The following is a 17,228-nucleotide window of genomic DNA, read 5'->3' on the forward strand; positions in this document are numbered from 1 at the left end:
TATTTTTTCTACAGCTCATGTACGACAAGTCTAAGAAATCGTGGAGTCAGCGGCTCAAGACCCTCGGCAGCGCTGACAGCGTGGACAAGAACGCTTCTCTAGCCGCCGTCAGCGGCATGCAGGCCATGCAGCAGCTGCAGCTGCACATGCAGCAGCAACACCAGCAACTGCAGCAGCACCAGCAGCAACTCCAACAACAGCAGCAGCAGCAGCAACAACACTTGGCCCACCATGGCCATCACCAGATGGTGACCGCCTACCAACTGCCGCCGGTTCCCGCCGCCGAGTTCCTGCCCAGCGCCCTCTCACGCTCGATGAAGTACGCGGAGCCATGGATCTATGGAACGGTGCGTGGCATCCCGGCTCGCCCATCCTACGGATATCATCCACATGCTGCTGCCATTTTCGCGGCAACGGAGGGAGTGCCGGGCACAACAGCCCTGGCCGTGGTGATCTGCTCCTGTGCCGAGTATCTGAATGGCACGAAACGTGACGTGAAGAAGGCGAGTGTGTGCAAGAAGTGCAAGGGGTCACGACTGCCCCTGGCCACCATTGGTGGCACCACCGGCGGCACAGTGCGTCTGCCGGCTGTCAGCGGTTCGAGCAACTCGCGTCGCCCCATGGCGGCCACCATGCGTGTGGTGAGTGCGACAAAGAAATCACGTCCCTCCATTCTGGATCCGCAGAAGGATCCCTATGACCTGATGCGACGCACGCGACTCCTGTCGCCGGAGCCAAGCTCCAAGGACGCGGACAGCAAGTCACGTAGTCGCAGCGAAACGGTGGCAAATCAGACAAGGGGTCGCACTCGCACCAGGGCACCACCCCCACCGGCGCCCAACCAGAAATCTCCAGGGGTGGCAGTTCCAGCAGCAGTTCCCGATCCCACGGACTGCTGGCTCATGGAGGATAATGAATCGCTGCTCCAGAGCAGCGGCCTAGCCACGAGGGCTACCAGCCGGCGATCCATACTCCGCTGCCATGTCAATCCCTATGACCTGATCTCAAGCGAAAACGGCAAGCTGCAGAGCAACCTAAGGAAGCCCAACGACCACTTTGATGTGGCCGATGCCCAGCTGAACGACGACGAGCTGGGTGAGCGGAAGACCAAGGGCACCACCAGCAAGTTCTACAGCGGCAATGTGGCGGCCATAGCTGGCCAGCGTATTAGCCTGGGCGATAAGTCTGGTGACAGCTCCGATCCAGGTGACAGCTATGAGCGAATTATTATGGTTTCTGGAGGAGAGTCGACGGCGTCTAATGGACCACGACGACCGCCGCCCAATAAAAAAGCGGATGAGCCAGCGGAAATGACCGCAGCAGCAACATCACCTCCTGCAGCTGCAGTAAATGCAGCAACTGCAGCAACGGCAGTGAAGCCCAAGGCTGTGACGCCAGCCAAAGTGGAGAAAATAGAGAAGGACAATGATTCAGCATATACAGTGCTCACTGTAACGCCCACTTCGCCAGCCATCAAGTCCATACTGAAGCGCCCCACGACACTCGAGTTGCCTGGTGTGGGTATGACTCCTTTGCCACTTCATCCGGCTGACAATTCTGGATTGGTAACGCCCGCGGGCAAGTCACAGTTCTATATACCGACGCCGACGGGTACAGCTGCCACGCCCACGCCCTCCAGCACGCCCATGGCGACATCAACACCTACACCCAATGTCGCCATTGCAGCGACAGCAGCTGGAGCAGCCGGAGCAGCAATCACGCCGGGTTCACGCAAAAAAGTGCAATTTATGGTCGAGGATAAAATCATAGCCACGACTGCGACAGCGGCGACAACTGATGACAGCGATGCCAGCAGCGGTGCTGCAGCAACGAAAACAAACTACGAATACTACAATCGCAAGCGAAATTGTGCAGCAGCAGCAACAGCAGCAGCAGCAACAATAGGAGCCACAGCAGCAGCAGCAACAGCAGCAGCAACAACATCACCGGCAACAGCAGCAACATCAACGGATCAGCAGGAGGCAACGCTGTTTGCGGCTGACGTTGATGATGAGCATAACTTTACAACTTCCGGCGAGGCAGCTACGCCGTTCATAAAACCGGATAGTTTGCATTATGAAGATGTTCTGCCAGGACCCCAAATATTTGACAGCAGCGAGTCCTCTGCCAAATTATCACTGCCAGCGGATGGGTCGCCGCATGTCACTGCGAGTCCTGTCAGCATTTTTCCCACTGGTGAGTACTTCGCTTCTGGAATCCCGTCATGCCATAAAACAGTTGACTTTTAATTATGAGCTAGCAGTTCGGACTATTGCAAGGGCCAGCACTTTTCAGCCAAGTTTCATTAGTTAACCAACTTTTATAACAAAGAGAAAAGTAAAGTTTTTATAATTTAAAAACTATTTCAAAGGATTTTAAATGCAAAAATCTACATTTGATATAAGTTGTTGCCGTAGTTAGCATCTAAAATAGTCACATATTAATATGTAAAAATTTCACAGTTCCTTTTTCTGTGTATTATTTAGAAATGACATATCTATTCCCTAGTGGAAGCAACTCCTATTCGCTGTCTACCATTTTACTAGCATTTTAACTATCTGTCTGTCATTTATACACTCACTCACTGGACTCTGTTTGCTTTTGAGTGAAAATGAAAATGCTGGCATTGTTTGCTAATTGCTCATCATCACGGCACGGTCTACGGAGTTTGCCACATTGCACATTACGTATACGCAAAGTTGGCGGCGACACTTTATGCATTATACAAATTCCCTAACAAGCATGAAAACTGTTTTGGCCAGGGGGTTGTGCGAGAGCCAATTGAAATGCTGGCATTTGAATGCGGATAGAGGTGCTGGAATAGGGGAGTAGAGAATTAGAGGATAAGGGGTCACACCTAGCGCAAGTTCACGCAGGGGTTAACACCATAATCAAGCATCAGACGGAGCCGCAGTCAGGCCCTTTGACACAGTCGCCCTGTCAACGGCACACGCTCTGCCGCCCACCCACCGAGCTATCCACTGCACGTAACCCACTGAACCACCCAGTGAACAGCACCACCCTGAACCACCCACAGCACGTAGTTGAGCGGCAAACAAAACGACAGTTCCAACTACAACGGAAACGACTAGCAGGCCAAGTAGACGTGACATTTGCACCCACAAATGGCAGCGACGCACGGCGATATGCCGGCGAACTATTCGCATTCACATATGCAGTACGCTTACGCCAGGTACAGAGAGGGGGGAGGGGAAGGGGGGTCGTGGCACACATGTTCGACTTCATTCAAAGCAAATTAACAGCCGGCACACAGGGGTTAAGCTGGCGGGGAAACAAGAGCTCCATAGACAGACAAAAAGTTTTCATTCAATTAAATTTCGACGGTGGAGAAAAACTTCTGTCCATCAGGGAATCGAGTTGAGTTCGGTTGAGTTGCACTGAACTAAAGTGAACTGAGTGGGTATCAGGGTTATTCACTCGCCTATATGGCGCAACTACAGCGAATAATTTGATTTAAGTTCGGTACTTATTAAACATAAGCATTTAATCAGAATCCAACGCATAGTTACTTTTGAAAATAAATGGTTTTAGAATTTAAGCTTTCATAAGTAAGGAGAATAAATGAATGACAATTTTAGAAGGTTAAAGTTTATAATAGTGTGTTTCAAGGCTTTGCAAGCATGTTATTTCGCTCATTTACCGAGTTGAACTTTTCTATAATTTTTGAAATTCATAAATGAAGACTTTCCTCCCTACACATAGAAACCTTCTTGAAGGAAAGGATAGCAGACTTTCTTGCAATACCCAAGCATTTCAGCAATGCATTCAGACAATGCTAACGCGTCGTAGGGCCCAAAGACACCAACAGACCACCACCATGGCATTCACTTCGCTCGTGGCTGTCTATTGTGGCCAAAAGCCCAGAGGAGAGGCATTGGGGAGGAGGAGCAACAGCGTCATAAAGGTGACATGGTCGTGGCAATGGCGCCCACGTGTCTCCGCAAGACAATTACAAAGTTCCTCCTGCGCTGACTGCAATTTGTTGCATTGTTTGCCGGGAGTTAAAGCACTTGGAAGTTTGCAAACTATTTTTGATTTGATTTTTGAAATTGGTTCGCTACGGGCGCTTAGAGCCAAACCAAAACCCACCCACCCAATATTCCGACCATCCGAGATGATTTATGGCGCACGTGTTGCATTCACCGGTGTACAAAAAAAAAAAAAAAAATATATTAAAGAGGGAAAAATGTAGATGGAGAGTGGGTCGCCAGACGGGCCAAATCGCAGTGAAAGGCATTAAAGTGATAGAGTCTGGCCGCTCGACGGTGAAATTTGCATTTCTAATGCCGCAACGCCAACGCGGCCAAATTTGAGTCATGACCATGGCCTGAACTCGCCGGACTATTAATATTTAATATTCGTCTGTGATAGGAAAAAAGTGCGCCCCGATGTCCGATGTCCGAACTCTGACTTCCGAATGGAATCTGAATGAAAATTGTAATATTTTAAGTAGTTCAGTGCCGGCTGGGAAAAAGTTTTCCCTTCCATTAAGTCGATGGTAGAAAAGTGTGTTCATTCATAGCAATTCGCTTTAAAATCAGGTGGAAAAGCCTTTTATTCATCATCAGAGAAACAAAACAAAAATGATTCTATTGATTTTTGATTTGTTTGAAAATGAATTTATGCTAAAAAAAAATAGTTTTCAGCTATTTGATTGTCATTTTATTACATTCAGTTAATGAAAGTTATTTGATTTATATTTTTGCTTAACTAGCGTTATTATTTTTCCACATTTACGCAAAAAATCCTCTTTAATCTGCAAAGCAAATACGTTTTTATCTAAGAATATATTTTTATAGCTAATTAATTTGTGGAAACTCGTCATAAATTGCACAACTGACGGCTTTTAGCCCACATAGAAACTTGTGACTAATAGAATTTAATTGCTTTGATAAAGGGCCGAAAGGAGCATTTAATTGAGCAAATCATAAAATTATTTAATCCGAGTTTCGAGTGGCATTGGGTTGGGAAACATTTCCAATTAACACGCTGCCGTCATTTGAGTCTCAAAGGAATATCTATGTATACTAGATGGTGGATATTAAGTCATTAGCATTTCCACCTCCCTTTTTCCTTTACCATTCTGCGAAATTTTCGCATTGCTTTCCTGCTCATTGCAATTTGCTTCACTAATGTTTCTTCTCTGTTTTCAAACGTCGCTCCATTCATTTAATGGCGTCTGCTTTAAATTTCTTTTCACTCCCGCACTCGCCATCTCTTTCCATTTCGCACTGACCCTCTCTTTTGCGCACTTTAATGAAGTGTGAATGTGAAAAGCGTTTGGAAATGAGATTTTTAAATATGGCCAGCAATTGTAGCACCAAATGCCAATAGCAGCAGCAGCAGCAGCAGCAGCAACAGCAGTGGAAACATCTATAGTACAGCAGCAACATTGTTACATTTTGCATTTTATATTGCCAAGCTCAGCGGAAGTTGAGCCTCATGTCTTCATGTACTTTGCATATTTACACTAATAGAAATTGCGGCAGGCAATTGAAAAAGTTGCTGCTGTTGCAGCTCCATGTTGCTGCTGCTGTTGCTGCTGCTGCTGTTGTTGCTGCTTTTGCTGCTGCTGTTTTATGTGTGGCCATAAAAAGTGTCGCAGGCGGCAAAGGGGGGCAGTTTTACGGCCCTTCTTCTACTTGAGTTGCTGCTGCGGCTATTTTATTGTTGCGACAACAGCAACATCACTAGTGTGTCCAGGCTTCGGCCATTCCTCAAACTTAATATATCCTGTTTCCTGATTTTCATGACGTCCCTATAAGTGCCCAACGAGCCCTTGTCCAGCTATGGCCGCATTTTCTCGGTTTTCCCGGGTACAATTCCCCCCTTTTCCCTCAACCCCAATACTATGCTAACCCTGTGTGCCATTTTCTGCATTTAAGTGCAATTCTATGCAAGAATGTGCCGACATGCATATTTGTGCTAAAGCCATTTCCCAGCTCTCCTGGCTCGCTTTCCCCAGCTTTTGCCCGATTTTCCCCAGCTTTTGCCCCTCTCAGCTGCCATAAAATGTTCGTTTTGCCAGCTAATGCATACAAATGCCTGATGCGCTTTTTGCATTACAACAAGAACAGCACAGTGAAGTGAATGAAAGGGAAAGAAAAGGAGAAAGACAGCTTAACAACAAACAGAATGGTAAATTTTCATGTGCTCATGTGTGTGCGCGACATGGGACATTCACTTTTAAGTTAGCATTCGAAAAAATCTCATCGAATTTGGACCAAAAAAACCAATGAGGAAAAGTCTCGGACACTTCTGAAAATCCCAAAGATATGAGAGGTTAGAAAGTGGGAAAGGAAAAAGTGGAAAAGGTGTAGAGTAACTCAGGAAAAAATCATTCTATTTTTAAGTGCTTTAAGCCGATGACTTCAATTGCCTTAAGTGCTGGCTGAAACCAATTAGCAGTAGCAAAAACTTGTTTAAAAAAAAAAAAGACAGTCCGAAACAAAAGTTTTTTCAATTATTTAATAGCTTATTGTTCTTAGTATTTAATAACTGAATTTCTTTATCAAAAATCGAAACAAAACTTGAAAAATTCCCCCAAAATCAAGTCATTTAAACTTGATTGCACATCTCTAGTCATCTCTACGACATTTATTTATGAATCATTAGGCTGCGTAGCATTTCCGCAAATACCAATAAATTTCACCGAACAATATATTTCCGCTGTCTTAGCACTCGCTCAAAGTTTTCACAGAAATCCGTTTTAGATTTCGCAAAACTTAAATAATAAAGGGAAAGTTTTCCTGTTTTCGTACAAGATCTGGCCATTTAAAGCAATTGTTGCCCGCAGTTCATCCTGTTTCTATTCCAGAATAGATTTCTATTTTTGTTGCTCCTAATGCTGTTGCTGTGTCTGCCATCGATTTAGTTGCTAAATAAATTAGGTTTCAGCAAGTGTGTTGTGTTTTTGGACCGAGAGTGCAAAGCCACAAACTTTGGGAGCGAGACGGAAAAAGACAAATGAACAACTGCCATTCGAAATGCCCGGCTGCCTTGAAAATGGATGGGGTGTCACTGCCGTTTTCGCTCAGTGCAGGTGAGGGTGGCAAACTCCATCACTGGGGGGTATAGAAAAATATTTGGCATAATAATAAGAGTGCATGATGCATGCTGTCTATGGCCAAGGGTCTGATGCAATTCTCCGATTACCAATGGTCCGTCCTCGGATGGATTGCTGATTTTGCCGTACGGTGTGGCTTTTGGTCAACGAGTTGTGTGTTGTGTGCTGGCATGCAAAAAAAAAAAAGTTGCCTTTTGTTTTTGGGGCTTTAAATAAAATGAAATTTTCTAGCAGCACTCTTGAGCATCTTGGCCACTGCAAATCAAAACCACAGAGCTCCTGTGTGTGTGTGAGTATGTTTTCATCAATATCGAACACGAAATGCCACTCGAACTGAAGGAGAGCGTAAGAGAGGGGGCTAGTCCAAGTGAAAGAGACAGCGAGATTGTTGTAATGAAACGTAACGAAAGAAATCAAAGCATGTAGCACGTGAGTGGCTGAACATGCTCATCTCGATATGGCAGAGCTTCTGCTGACCAATATGTTACTACACGGGAAATATATAATTGGAGTGACGAAGTAATCAAATATAAATATAAATCAAATTAAATCTGCTCAATACAAGCTAGGTTAATTAGGAAGAAATTGAAATTATTAAAAATTGAATCTAAAAGATTAAAGTTATGTTTTAATTCGATTTAATCGATTTTAGCTGTGTATTTCAGCCAGCCACTCCAACTCGCATTGTGGAAATGTTGAAATACATGGCTGGCAGTTGTCGAAGTGCATAAAATGCTTGCATATTACTTGTATTTTTTTCTGCTCTGCTCCAACTCTACCCTTCGTTTTCCTCCCCGGTTGCGGTTGATTTTCCTTTTGATTGGCTGTATACCCATCTACGTGTTGGGGTCACAGGAAGCGACCCGAGATGCTATTGTGAGAAAATTGTTGACCAGGCGGCAGACAGCAGCGGCAACTTGCAACTTGCAACGGGCAACAACAAACTTTTCTGCCGAGAAGGGCAAAAGTTGTAGGTGCAAATACTTTTTGTAGTTCAATTTGCCAATCAAAAGTTGAAATTAGCGCATTACGGCTGTCAATCGATTGATAACCATAAATGTGTAATTTTCCAGCTGTCATTGAGCAAGACGAACAATAATTTGTCGTATAATTTATATACATTTTTCACGCCTGAAAATGTTGACTTCCCTGCTATCGTATCGAATAATTACCAGGAAAAGCAAATTGCATTAGGAAACTGTCACTCAGCGTTGCATTCAATCGAAGGAACTGCCAATCAATCGATCAGGCTCCAAACTACTCAATCGCATTTCGCTTTAACAATTTGCCAAAAAAAAATGTCGATGGCTACAAGTTTTGTGCCATTTACAGCTTTTGGCAACTTCTGTTGGCAACGACAACCGTCAGTCATTCAGTCAGTCAGCCAGTCAGTCAGTTAGTCACTCAAGCAATCAGTTAGCTGGCCTAAATGTTGACACTTTCATTTTTGCCGGCACATGCTGTTGCTGCAAACTGCAGCTGCGACAAATATTTATTCATATTCATGGGTAACAAACACAATTTTTGTTTATTTATCGCGCCTGGGAAAGGGGTGAGGGGGGGTGCGTGGCAACTCCTTTTGCGACACTTTTCACACTGAACACTGCAGTGCGGCAACCTTTTGCCTCTTGCCTCTTGCCGAAAAATCAACTGACAACAACACGCAATTTATGGCATTTATGTAAAAAGCGAGCAAACAAGTGCAGCAATTTTTGTGTTGCATACAAAACGGCGTTCATGGGTGGCTGTCAACACGTTGCGAAAATTGCTATTGGTATTGGTGCTAGAGTAGGTGTAGGTGTGGGTGTGTGTGTGTGTGTGGGTGGAGGTGGCACATATTTCTGCGCTTGGCATTGTGCTGCAAAATCAATTAACTACACTTTGAAATGTTACGTGAGAGGAGCGCCAGCCCCTCCGAAATCGTCGCCCCACCTTTGTGGTATTATAAGCTGTTGCATTTTATATATTTTTCGCAACTAATATTGAAATTCCAGAAGCGTTCGGGCAAATAAAAGTAAATCTGACGCAGCTGCAAGGTAAATATTTAGTGAATCGGCTCAGTCAACAGTGTGGGGCTTACATCCACCATTTTCCAAAGGGGGTTTTCCCTCAGCCCTCGACTTTTTTTTTTTTTTGTATTTTGTGAACCCAAATAGCCATGACGCCGACAAGTGCACTTGACAGCGCTCTCCGGAGGGCGAAAAAGGCCGGAGTGGGCGTGGCATCAGTAAATATTACGGCGGCAGTGACGCACGGCAGGGGTTGAGGTCCCGTTCAGTGAATCAAAAAAGGAAAAAAAAAAATGTGTGTAATGCAACTAGTTTCTGCCATAACAGCCCATGAGCCGCATAGCTGCGGATGTGGATTCAGCAGCGGATGCGGATTTTCCACACACACAACCACAAAAGCCTCACTTCGAGGGCTTTCCCCAGTTTACCCATTTTTTTTTTTGGTTTTGCGTGCGAGCAAGCGCAAAAGTTATGAAAACAAGGATAAAGAAGTGCACGGATAAAGACAACGAAGAAAATGAATTTTCATTTGCCTGGCTGTACGCAGAAATATGAAACAGAAGCCTCAACCCAAATCGACAAAGGATAACAAGAGGAAAATCGGAAATAGAAAGCCACGGTAGAAACAGCTACCAGGATCGACTTAACGTCGACAGTTTCACATTCAGTCAATACAGATTGCAGGAAAGTAAAGTTGGTTAAAGGGCTGGGGATTGTAAACGTCATTCCATTCCACTCTGAATCAAATCAATTTCTTTGGCAGTCTGCATTGTGCCACAATCAGAGCATTTGAATGTCAACTATTGGCTAGTGTAGGTAGAAATATGACAATCTATGCCAATGGGTTATGAGAAAAAATACGTTTTTTTACTTGGAGAATTTGTTAATTGCTCTGCTACCTTTTGCCAGGAAAATGTGTGTGTTGGTTTTATATATTTGGCAAATACATCACGAAATGAAAATGTAATAAAATTAATAAAGGATGATAGATATATAAATACTATAATAGAAATTGTTCGTGGTGCATGGAGCGTGTTACTTAGCCGCTTATTTTGTGATGTTTTTGAGTTACAATGAATTGTGGAACTGCGGGGTGTGTGCCTTCGTATTTGCCATCCTAACAACAGCAACAAACAGCAGGGGAGCCGCCAGCAGCGAAAACAGAACTGAATCCAAATCCAAATCAGAATCAACGGAAAGGGAAGCTCGGCAAACAAAGTGCGGCAAACAAAGTGAGCAGGAAAAAGAAAATACCCGCGCTACAGATAAAACAAAAATTATTTGCATTTCACCTGCATGTTGGCACCTGATTGCTGGTGGGCTGGAAACAAACCCACAAAACACATTCCCTAACACCAGCCAACCATCGAAGTCGCACACTTCGCCCATTTTCAAACGTTGTAACTTAGCCCTTACACGGAGAAAAAATAAAAAAAATAATTATCATGAGGAGGAGAAAAATACAGAAATAAATATCATGAGGAGGATAAAAAATACAGAAATAAATATCATGACCAGCCAAATGTTTTCAAAATGTGTTTAAAAATTGTTATCCTACAGAAATTATGTATGTTTTTGTGTTTGAAAGGCTGAAGTACTTTTAAATACATGTAACCTTTTGAATCACATTTCTGGGCGTGCTGAATTGTTTCAGTACCTTCCAATTATTTCCCCCAACTTAGCTGCACCATTGTAATTCTCATTTAGCTGCTCGTGAGCTCCACAGGCCTCAAAAATATTTGTAAAGTTGTTTTGGGCGGGAAACGAGGAGCTTGCCGCATCCTGCTGCAGCATTTTGTGTATGTGCTTAGTAAACACGTGGCAGGGAGGCGGTGATGATATGAGGGGGGATTGCTTGTTCCCGTCCCTTTGGATGCACATCCACTTCTGTTGCAGCGACAGCAGCACGTGCATGTCCTGCAACAGCAGCAGCACCAACTCACACACACACACACACACGTGCCCACCTTTTCACCCACTTTTGGGGTGTCATGAAGCCGAGGCTGAAATGTCAACAGTTTACTTTGCGCCCATTTCTGAGGAACGCGGGGATTAAATGGGTTTTTGCTGCTGCTACCTTTGACCCCGGCCACGCCCCCTCCGCCTGCAAGCACGCTCGTTGAATATGACGAAAATTACAAAATGTTGTGTCGTCGTCGGCAACTTCAAGCAAAAGTCACTTTGATTCGGCCACAAAGACCACAAAGGACCACAAAGTGAAGAAAAGCCAAGAGACTCGAAAAATATTAATCGCGTGCGCCCTTATCTGATTTGTGGCTCCACCTGGCGGGCGGACGTTTACTTCAAAGTTGATGAAGTGCCAGAAAGCTTCCGCGACACTTGACACCGACTTCCGTCCTCCGCGAATTTCAATTCAATGCGCTTCGAGTTGGGGCAGCACTCAAATCGCACATACGCCACGTGGGCCGGGAGTACAGAAGTCAAGGAGTCCAGGAGTCCACGATGCCGGGAAGTGAATGTGGAAATGGTTTGGCCAGGGCATAAATAAAGGCAAATACGCAGGACGTTAAAATATATGGCGTACAAAACGTGGCGGAAGTGCCAGCAAAACAAACCTGGAAATGAAAATATAAGTTGAAGAAGTCTGTTCAGGCGGAACGAAGTCAAGATGCCCTGGGAAAGTAATGGTATATGGGTTAGGAGCTAGGAAAATATGGTGCAGTATACTAAAAACTAGTAGTATACTTTCGCATTAAATTCACCAACGGAAATGGAATAGTAGGATACATTTAGGCTGTTACAGATATTAGAAGTCTACATCTTTTTTCTAAGTAACTAAACCAAATCCAAGTCAACATTTCTGGTTTTCCTGTAAGGTAAACAAAACAAAATGCTGTCCACTTGAGCCAGGTAACGCAATCGCAGGCCAAAGAAGTCCTTTCCCCTCTGGTTTCCTTCTGCCATTACGCACGTGATTCATATGCAGAGCTTCTTATAAAGTGTCCTTTCGCTGGCTTTCGCCTCAGCTGGTGTGCGAGTGTGTGTGTGTGTGTGGCTGTGATAGGTGTGCACGAGCCTTGTCACAATAAATTTAGTAAAAGTGACAAATATTTTATGCTTAAGAATAATTGATGAAGTGGCTACAAAGCGGCGGTGCTTGGAGCTTTGAGACTCGGTCACGTCGAAGCAAGTTGGCCAGGTTGTTGAAATGGTTTTCGGCTGTGTATGGGTATGCGGACAAAAGGAGCCGACAAATAATAAAGCGCTAAATCATAGCCACGCTTAGTACTTTCAACTGCCACCCCAAAAACCTGAATGGAGGACAAAAACTTGGAGAGGCCAGGAGAATGGCTGTCAGTTAGCTCATATGTCCTTGCGTAGGCCAAATGAATGTGTGCGTGGCAAATAAAAACAGGCAACGCCGGATATTACGACATATTGCTCCGTACACACAAAAATTGCGCCAAGGATTATGGCACTACATTACAGGACCCGCAGCAGCAGTCCATCCGCCAAATCCCATTCCCGCTCATGCCTTGCATATGAATGATGGGCATCATTTAATCATTGTCTATGACTCCAACACCTCGCCACCCAGGATTCCAGGATCTCCCTGCGTACATATGTATGTACATTTGTGTGTGTGTTTGGATTGCCCCTCCTGTTTGCCTGTGCTTGACATGTCCTTAGGTCTGTTTGTCCTGGAATTTAACGCAGAATAGTGTAGGAGCTGCTTTTGGCTTTAAGTTATGTACTCGGTAACAACTATCCTGCACGGGCATTATCCTGGACAAACAGAGGGTCTCTCGGGAACTGAGGCTAATGCAAACAAGTCCGACTAGTCCAAGAAATTAATTATATTTCGCTTAATGGTTGATATGCCTAAGATACGATAATCAAAATGTCGCCTTTGACCTTGCCCAAGTTTATTATAAGCGTATTTCCATTTTATTCTCCCCTTAAAATAAAAATTTAAAAACCGATGTTGAATAAAACTGTTTTCCTTTCTATCCCCTGACAAATTTCAATTTGCAGCATATGCAGATTAGCATCCATTTACTTGGCTACATTTTTGCGCCCTTTTAACAAACAATTATTTGCCATGAATAAATTAGCACGACTTGGCGACCCCTCCCGCTCTCCTCCCCACTCGCCCTGATGCTGATCAATTTAAAAGAAGTAATAACATTTAAAATTCAAATGCAAACACACAGCGTGGGGCGCTGGCAAAAAATTGAGCTAATAAAAGTGGGCGCGGTCGTAGGCGAAAGCCTTGAGACTCCGCACATATGCAGAGCAGCAGGACTTCGAGGATTCAGGGATGTGCGGGGTAGGACTCAAAACAGAGTCCTGCGGAGGAGCAGTAACCGCGCTGTCTGCCTGTGCCGGCACTTAGATGCCCATTATGCCTGCGGGCCATAGACAGCGACAACGACAACTTGGCCGGAGTAGCCGGCGGAGTAGTAGGGGGATATATTCAAGGGGGCCAAGGAGCTGGAGGAACTGGAGGAGCTGGAGGCCTGGTGGCAGGACAAAACAAAAAGCGCCTTCAGCACATTCATGGTATATGCGAAATTAATTGTCTGTTTGTTGCCAACAAATTTGAATTTAAACCGCATGCAGGGCGATCCTCCCGCAGCACTGAGAGCAGCTGCACAGTCAGAAAAAATGCAATTTAACAGCAGCAGTTGATATAGATACATAAATACATTTCTTTGAAGTAAAATATTTCAGTTAAATATTTTGTATAATTATATAACATTATTCGATCCTAAGTATAATAATATTAATAATATTAAGGCGCCAATCAATCGAGCATCGAAATATATTCCTGCATGGCTTAACACGCATTTGTAACCAATTGTAACCAGTTGATTTTTCTATTAATACTTCTGGTTTCTTAACAACTTTTCAAGCAGTTCTCTCAGTTCACAAATAACCGAGATGTGTGAAATGTAAGCGGCAGTCAAGCGGGGAAACGTCGCATCGCCTCTCGGCCAAATCCCCCGCTATCTAGCCCACAAGTTCTACTATTACCGCCACTCCGATTCCAGTTGGCAGTTCCTGTTTTTGGTCCTTTGCGCCGCGCTGGGCCTGCTCCTTGTTGTTGGCGTGCGGGTGCGTTTGTTTGCTTACGAAACAACTTGAAGTTGTTGGGCCCTAAGTTGCTAGTAGCTGTTGTGGCTGTCGCTCGTAGGTTCTTGCTCCGCTTCACAGTTGGCCGTGCGGTTTGCAAACTGCGCCGGAAAGTTGGAGTCTGAGTCTCAGTCTGGGGCCGAAAGAAAGAAAGTTTCCCACGCAATGCCCCGGCAATTGTCTGGCCGTAGGTCCCTTTATCCTGCAGGACACCATCACACGGAGGGAGCAAATTAATTGCTGCTGTTTTCGGCGCTTATTTGTCTTTGAAATTTGTTTCATGCCAGCAAGTGGACCCCAGAATGTCCTGCTAAGTCCTGTGCTCCTTGGCTTTCGTTTCTTTCCATTTTTTTTTTTTTTTGCTTTCGTTGTTGTGCCGCTGTGTGTGTTTGCCTCTTGCCTATTTGCTATTTAAATTTAATTTGCATTACTTGAAGAATTTAAAAAGCGAAAATTCCTCATGCGTAATGCGACGAGAACTGCCTGTGTTTTCCTCCTCGCTTTCGGTTTCTTTTGAGCAGCTTTTCTGCTTGAACATTTTTATTTACTTGCGGCGTGGTCCTCTGGTAATTTCTGTTTATTTTCGGCAAGTTTATACGGCCGGGCCAGGAATACTTGCGCTAGTTTGCTTTTTTATGGTGCACCATATCTTAAATTGTTCAAATTGCTGACCCCTCGCGCATAACTTTGTGCTGACCCAAGATTGCGCATACGCACCATTGGCCTGGTCACTGCACAAGCAACCGTTGTCCGTCGTCCGTCGGTCGTCTGGGCACTAAATTGCATATTACCGCAAAATCAATTTACATTCCTAAACTGATTTTCTGAGCTCTCCCACGCGACACGACCCTCTGTGTGCGGTAGGAAAAAGATTAAATTAAAATTATGCTGCTGGCTCGCCGACCTCCAATTAGAAAAGCTACGCGACACTTTCCACATTTCCACATTCCCTTCGACTGCGAAACCAACTAGAAGCACCCAGATCTCATATGGGAATTGCTTTCTGCTCTGCCAATTAACCCGTTCTGCCTTCTGCTGAAGTTACGTTAAGTAAAAAGTTTTAAAGTTTTATGGATTCAAAGCGGTTGCACTTGATGAATCCGCACTCCAGGAATTTCATTTGCGAGTCGCTTTTGCGCTTGGTGATTTGTAGAAATTAAATAAGAACTTTGCGTAAAGTTCGGCTCAAAATGTTTTGGTTGTTCTTCGGTAAATACATGTCCCTCATATTATTATTGTGTGCAGAGTTTTTACAACCTGCTTAGAGCCACGCACAGTGGAAGTATCTATAAATGTTTGATGACTTGGAGATAGTTAAATTCCGAAAGAGGTTGGGTTTTGTGCTTACTAGACCCAAAAGTTGTTGATTAATGTTTTCATTTGACTATAATAAAGTTATCACCTATGCAAGGCAACTTTTACTCAGGCAAATTTAATCCTTAAATTGAAAATCGATAAATTTAACTAGGTTTTGTTATCATATGTGCAACTGAAGATATGTATATAAAGGATATATGCTTTGAAAATTTGAAATTCTGTGAGGCAATGAATAGTTGGATAAAGATTTCTTTGCCACGCCTTATGCTGTGATTTTTTCCGTTCAGCCACAATGGGTTAAGTGGACTGCTGGCCATTTTTGTTGGCCAAGTGGCGACCGGAGCACGTAGACAGGTGCTTGGTATGGTGGGGCACATGGCTCATATCCTGGCAACGATTTCACTTTCACTCCGTGTGCGTTCCTCGTCCCTGCGTCCTTGCGGGTCCTGGCATTCCGGTATTCTGGTGCTATGGCGTCCTTGGCGCGTTCACGTCGCCGGGCCATTTAAGCCTTAAGCAGGCCACTTAGTGGCGCGGACATAAATCTGTGCACCAAATCCGAGCAATTAAATGCATCGTAATTTAGCCCGGCCCGGGCTTTCCCCGTCTCCAGCTCCGCGGCCCGAAACCTCTTTAGTGTGCAATTAAGTAGAAGTACGCAGACCGATTTCCCAGCCACGCCTCCTGCTCACACACGTGTAATAATCTGTGCCGTGAGCTTTTGCCATTTTGTTTCGCATTTTGCCATGCCCCACAATTCCTTATTAATTGACGCGAATTTATGTATTTGCCACGCGTTATTGCTGCGCCCCGCAACAAATTAAAAAATATAAACAAACGCGTTTCGGTTTTTGGAAGGGAAGTCCTGCGGAAACCAGCACCACCATCCACCCATAAAGCACACAAAGCGTATCGTTTGAGGAGTGGGAATGAAAAGGGGAGTGGAAATGGGAGTGGGATGAGGATCCAATGGCAAGATGAGGCGGAGACAAACAACAAACGCATTTTTATGGCACTCGGCAATTAGAGAAGGCAACAGGAAGTGGGCATGTCCCTGCCACCCAGGGGCATTCTGTAATAATTTGTGTGCTTTTTATTTGAACTTTGATATCCCGGCAAGCATCAACGAGCCCTAATACTCTTAAGAGAACGGAAATCGTGAGGGCGGAAACTAATAAATGTATGAATTCGAAATAAATTTTAATGGTCCTTGTAACAGGATTAAAAATAATGCCATTATTTAAATTGTTATTTTTATATAGCAAAACCAAGCCAAATGAAATAAAACTATGAAGTATGCTCCGCTGGCATAAATACGAACTTTACTTTTTAATGTGAATAATTTAACCATCTTAGGAATGTCGAGAGCTGAGCTCCACCACATGTACGTGCTTGTATAGTTGCTGATTATTTTTGGATAATCAGACTTTGCCAAGAATTCCAGCCATAATCCTACACCTCTAATAGGGCATCATCCATTCGTCCGTACATTTTTTTTTTTTGGATTGCCCACCCACTTTGGCCGTAATATTAAGCTAACGTCGGCCGCTCGTTGTTGGCCGCTATTATGGCCCCGTTCGGATGTTGGCTATTAGAGGACCATTAAATAATTGCTGGCAATTCCAGAACAACACAGAACACAGAACACAGAACAGAGAACAGAGGAGGCAACAACATTTTTGTGCTTAGCTTTGCTCTGGTTTCTTTTTATTAAAGGC

At 44.3% G+C, this 17,228-nt stretch overlaps 1 protein-coding gene across 1 annotated transcript in view; it reads left to right on the forward strand.

Moving 5' to 3' along the window:
• The window catches only part of LOC6533011, a 105,103-nt gene that overhangs the window by 73,446 nt on the left and 14,429 nt on the right, over positions 1-17,228 (forward strand). Inside the window, exon 6 of the mRNA XM_015194281.3 lies at positions 15-2,196. Coding sequence (XP_015049767.1) covers positions 18-2,196 — 2,179 coding nt within the window. The 5' untranslated portion in view covers positions 15-17. The remainder of the gene's footprint in view (positions 1-14; positions 2,197-17,228) is intronic.

The sequence above is a fragment of the Drosophila yakuba genome, chromosome 3L (assembly GCF_016746365.2).
Source record: "Drosophila yakuba strain Tai18E2 chromosome 3L, Prin_Dyak_Tai18E2_2.1, whole genome shotgun sequence".
Taxonomy (NCBI): Eukaryota; Metazoa; Arthropoda; class Insecta; order Diptera; family Drosophilidae; genus Drosophila; species Drosophila yakuba.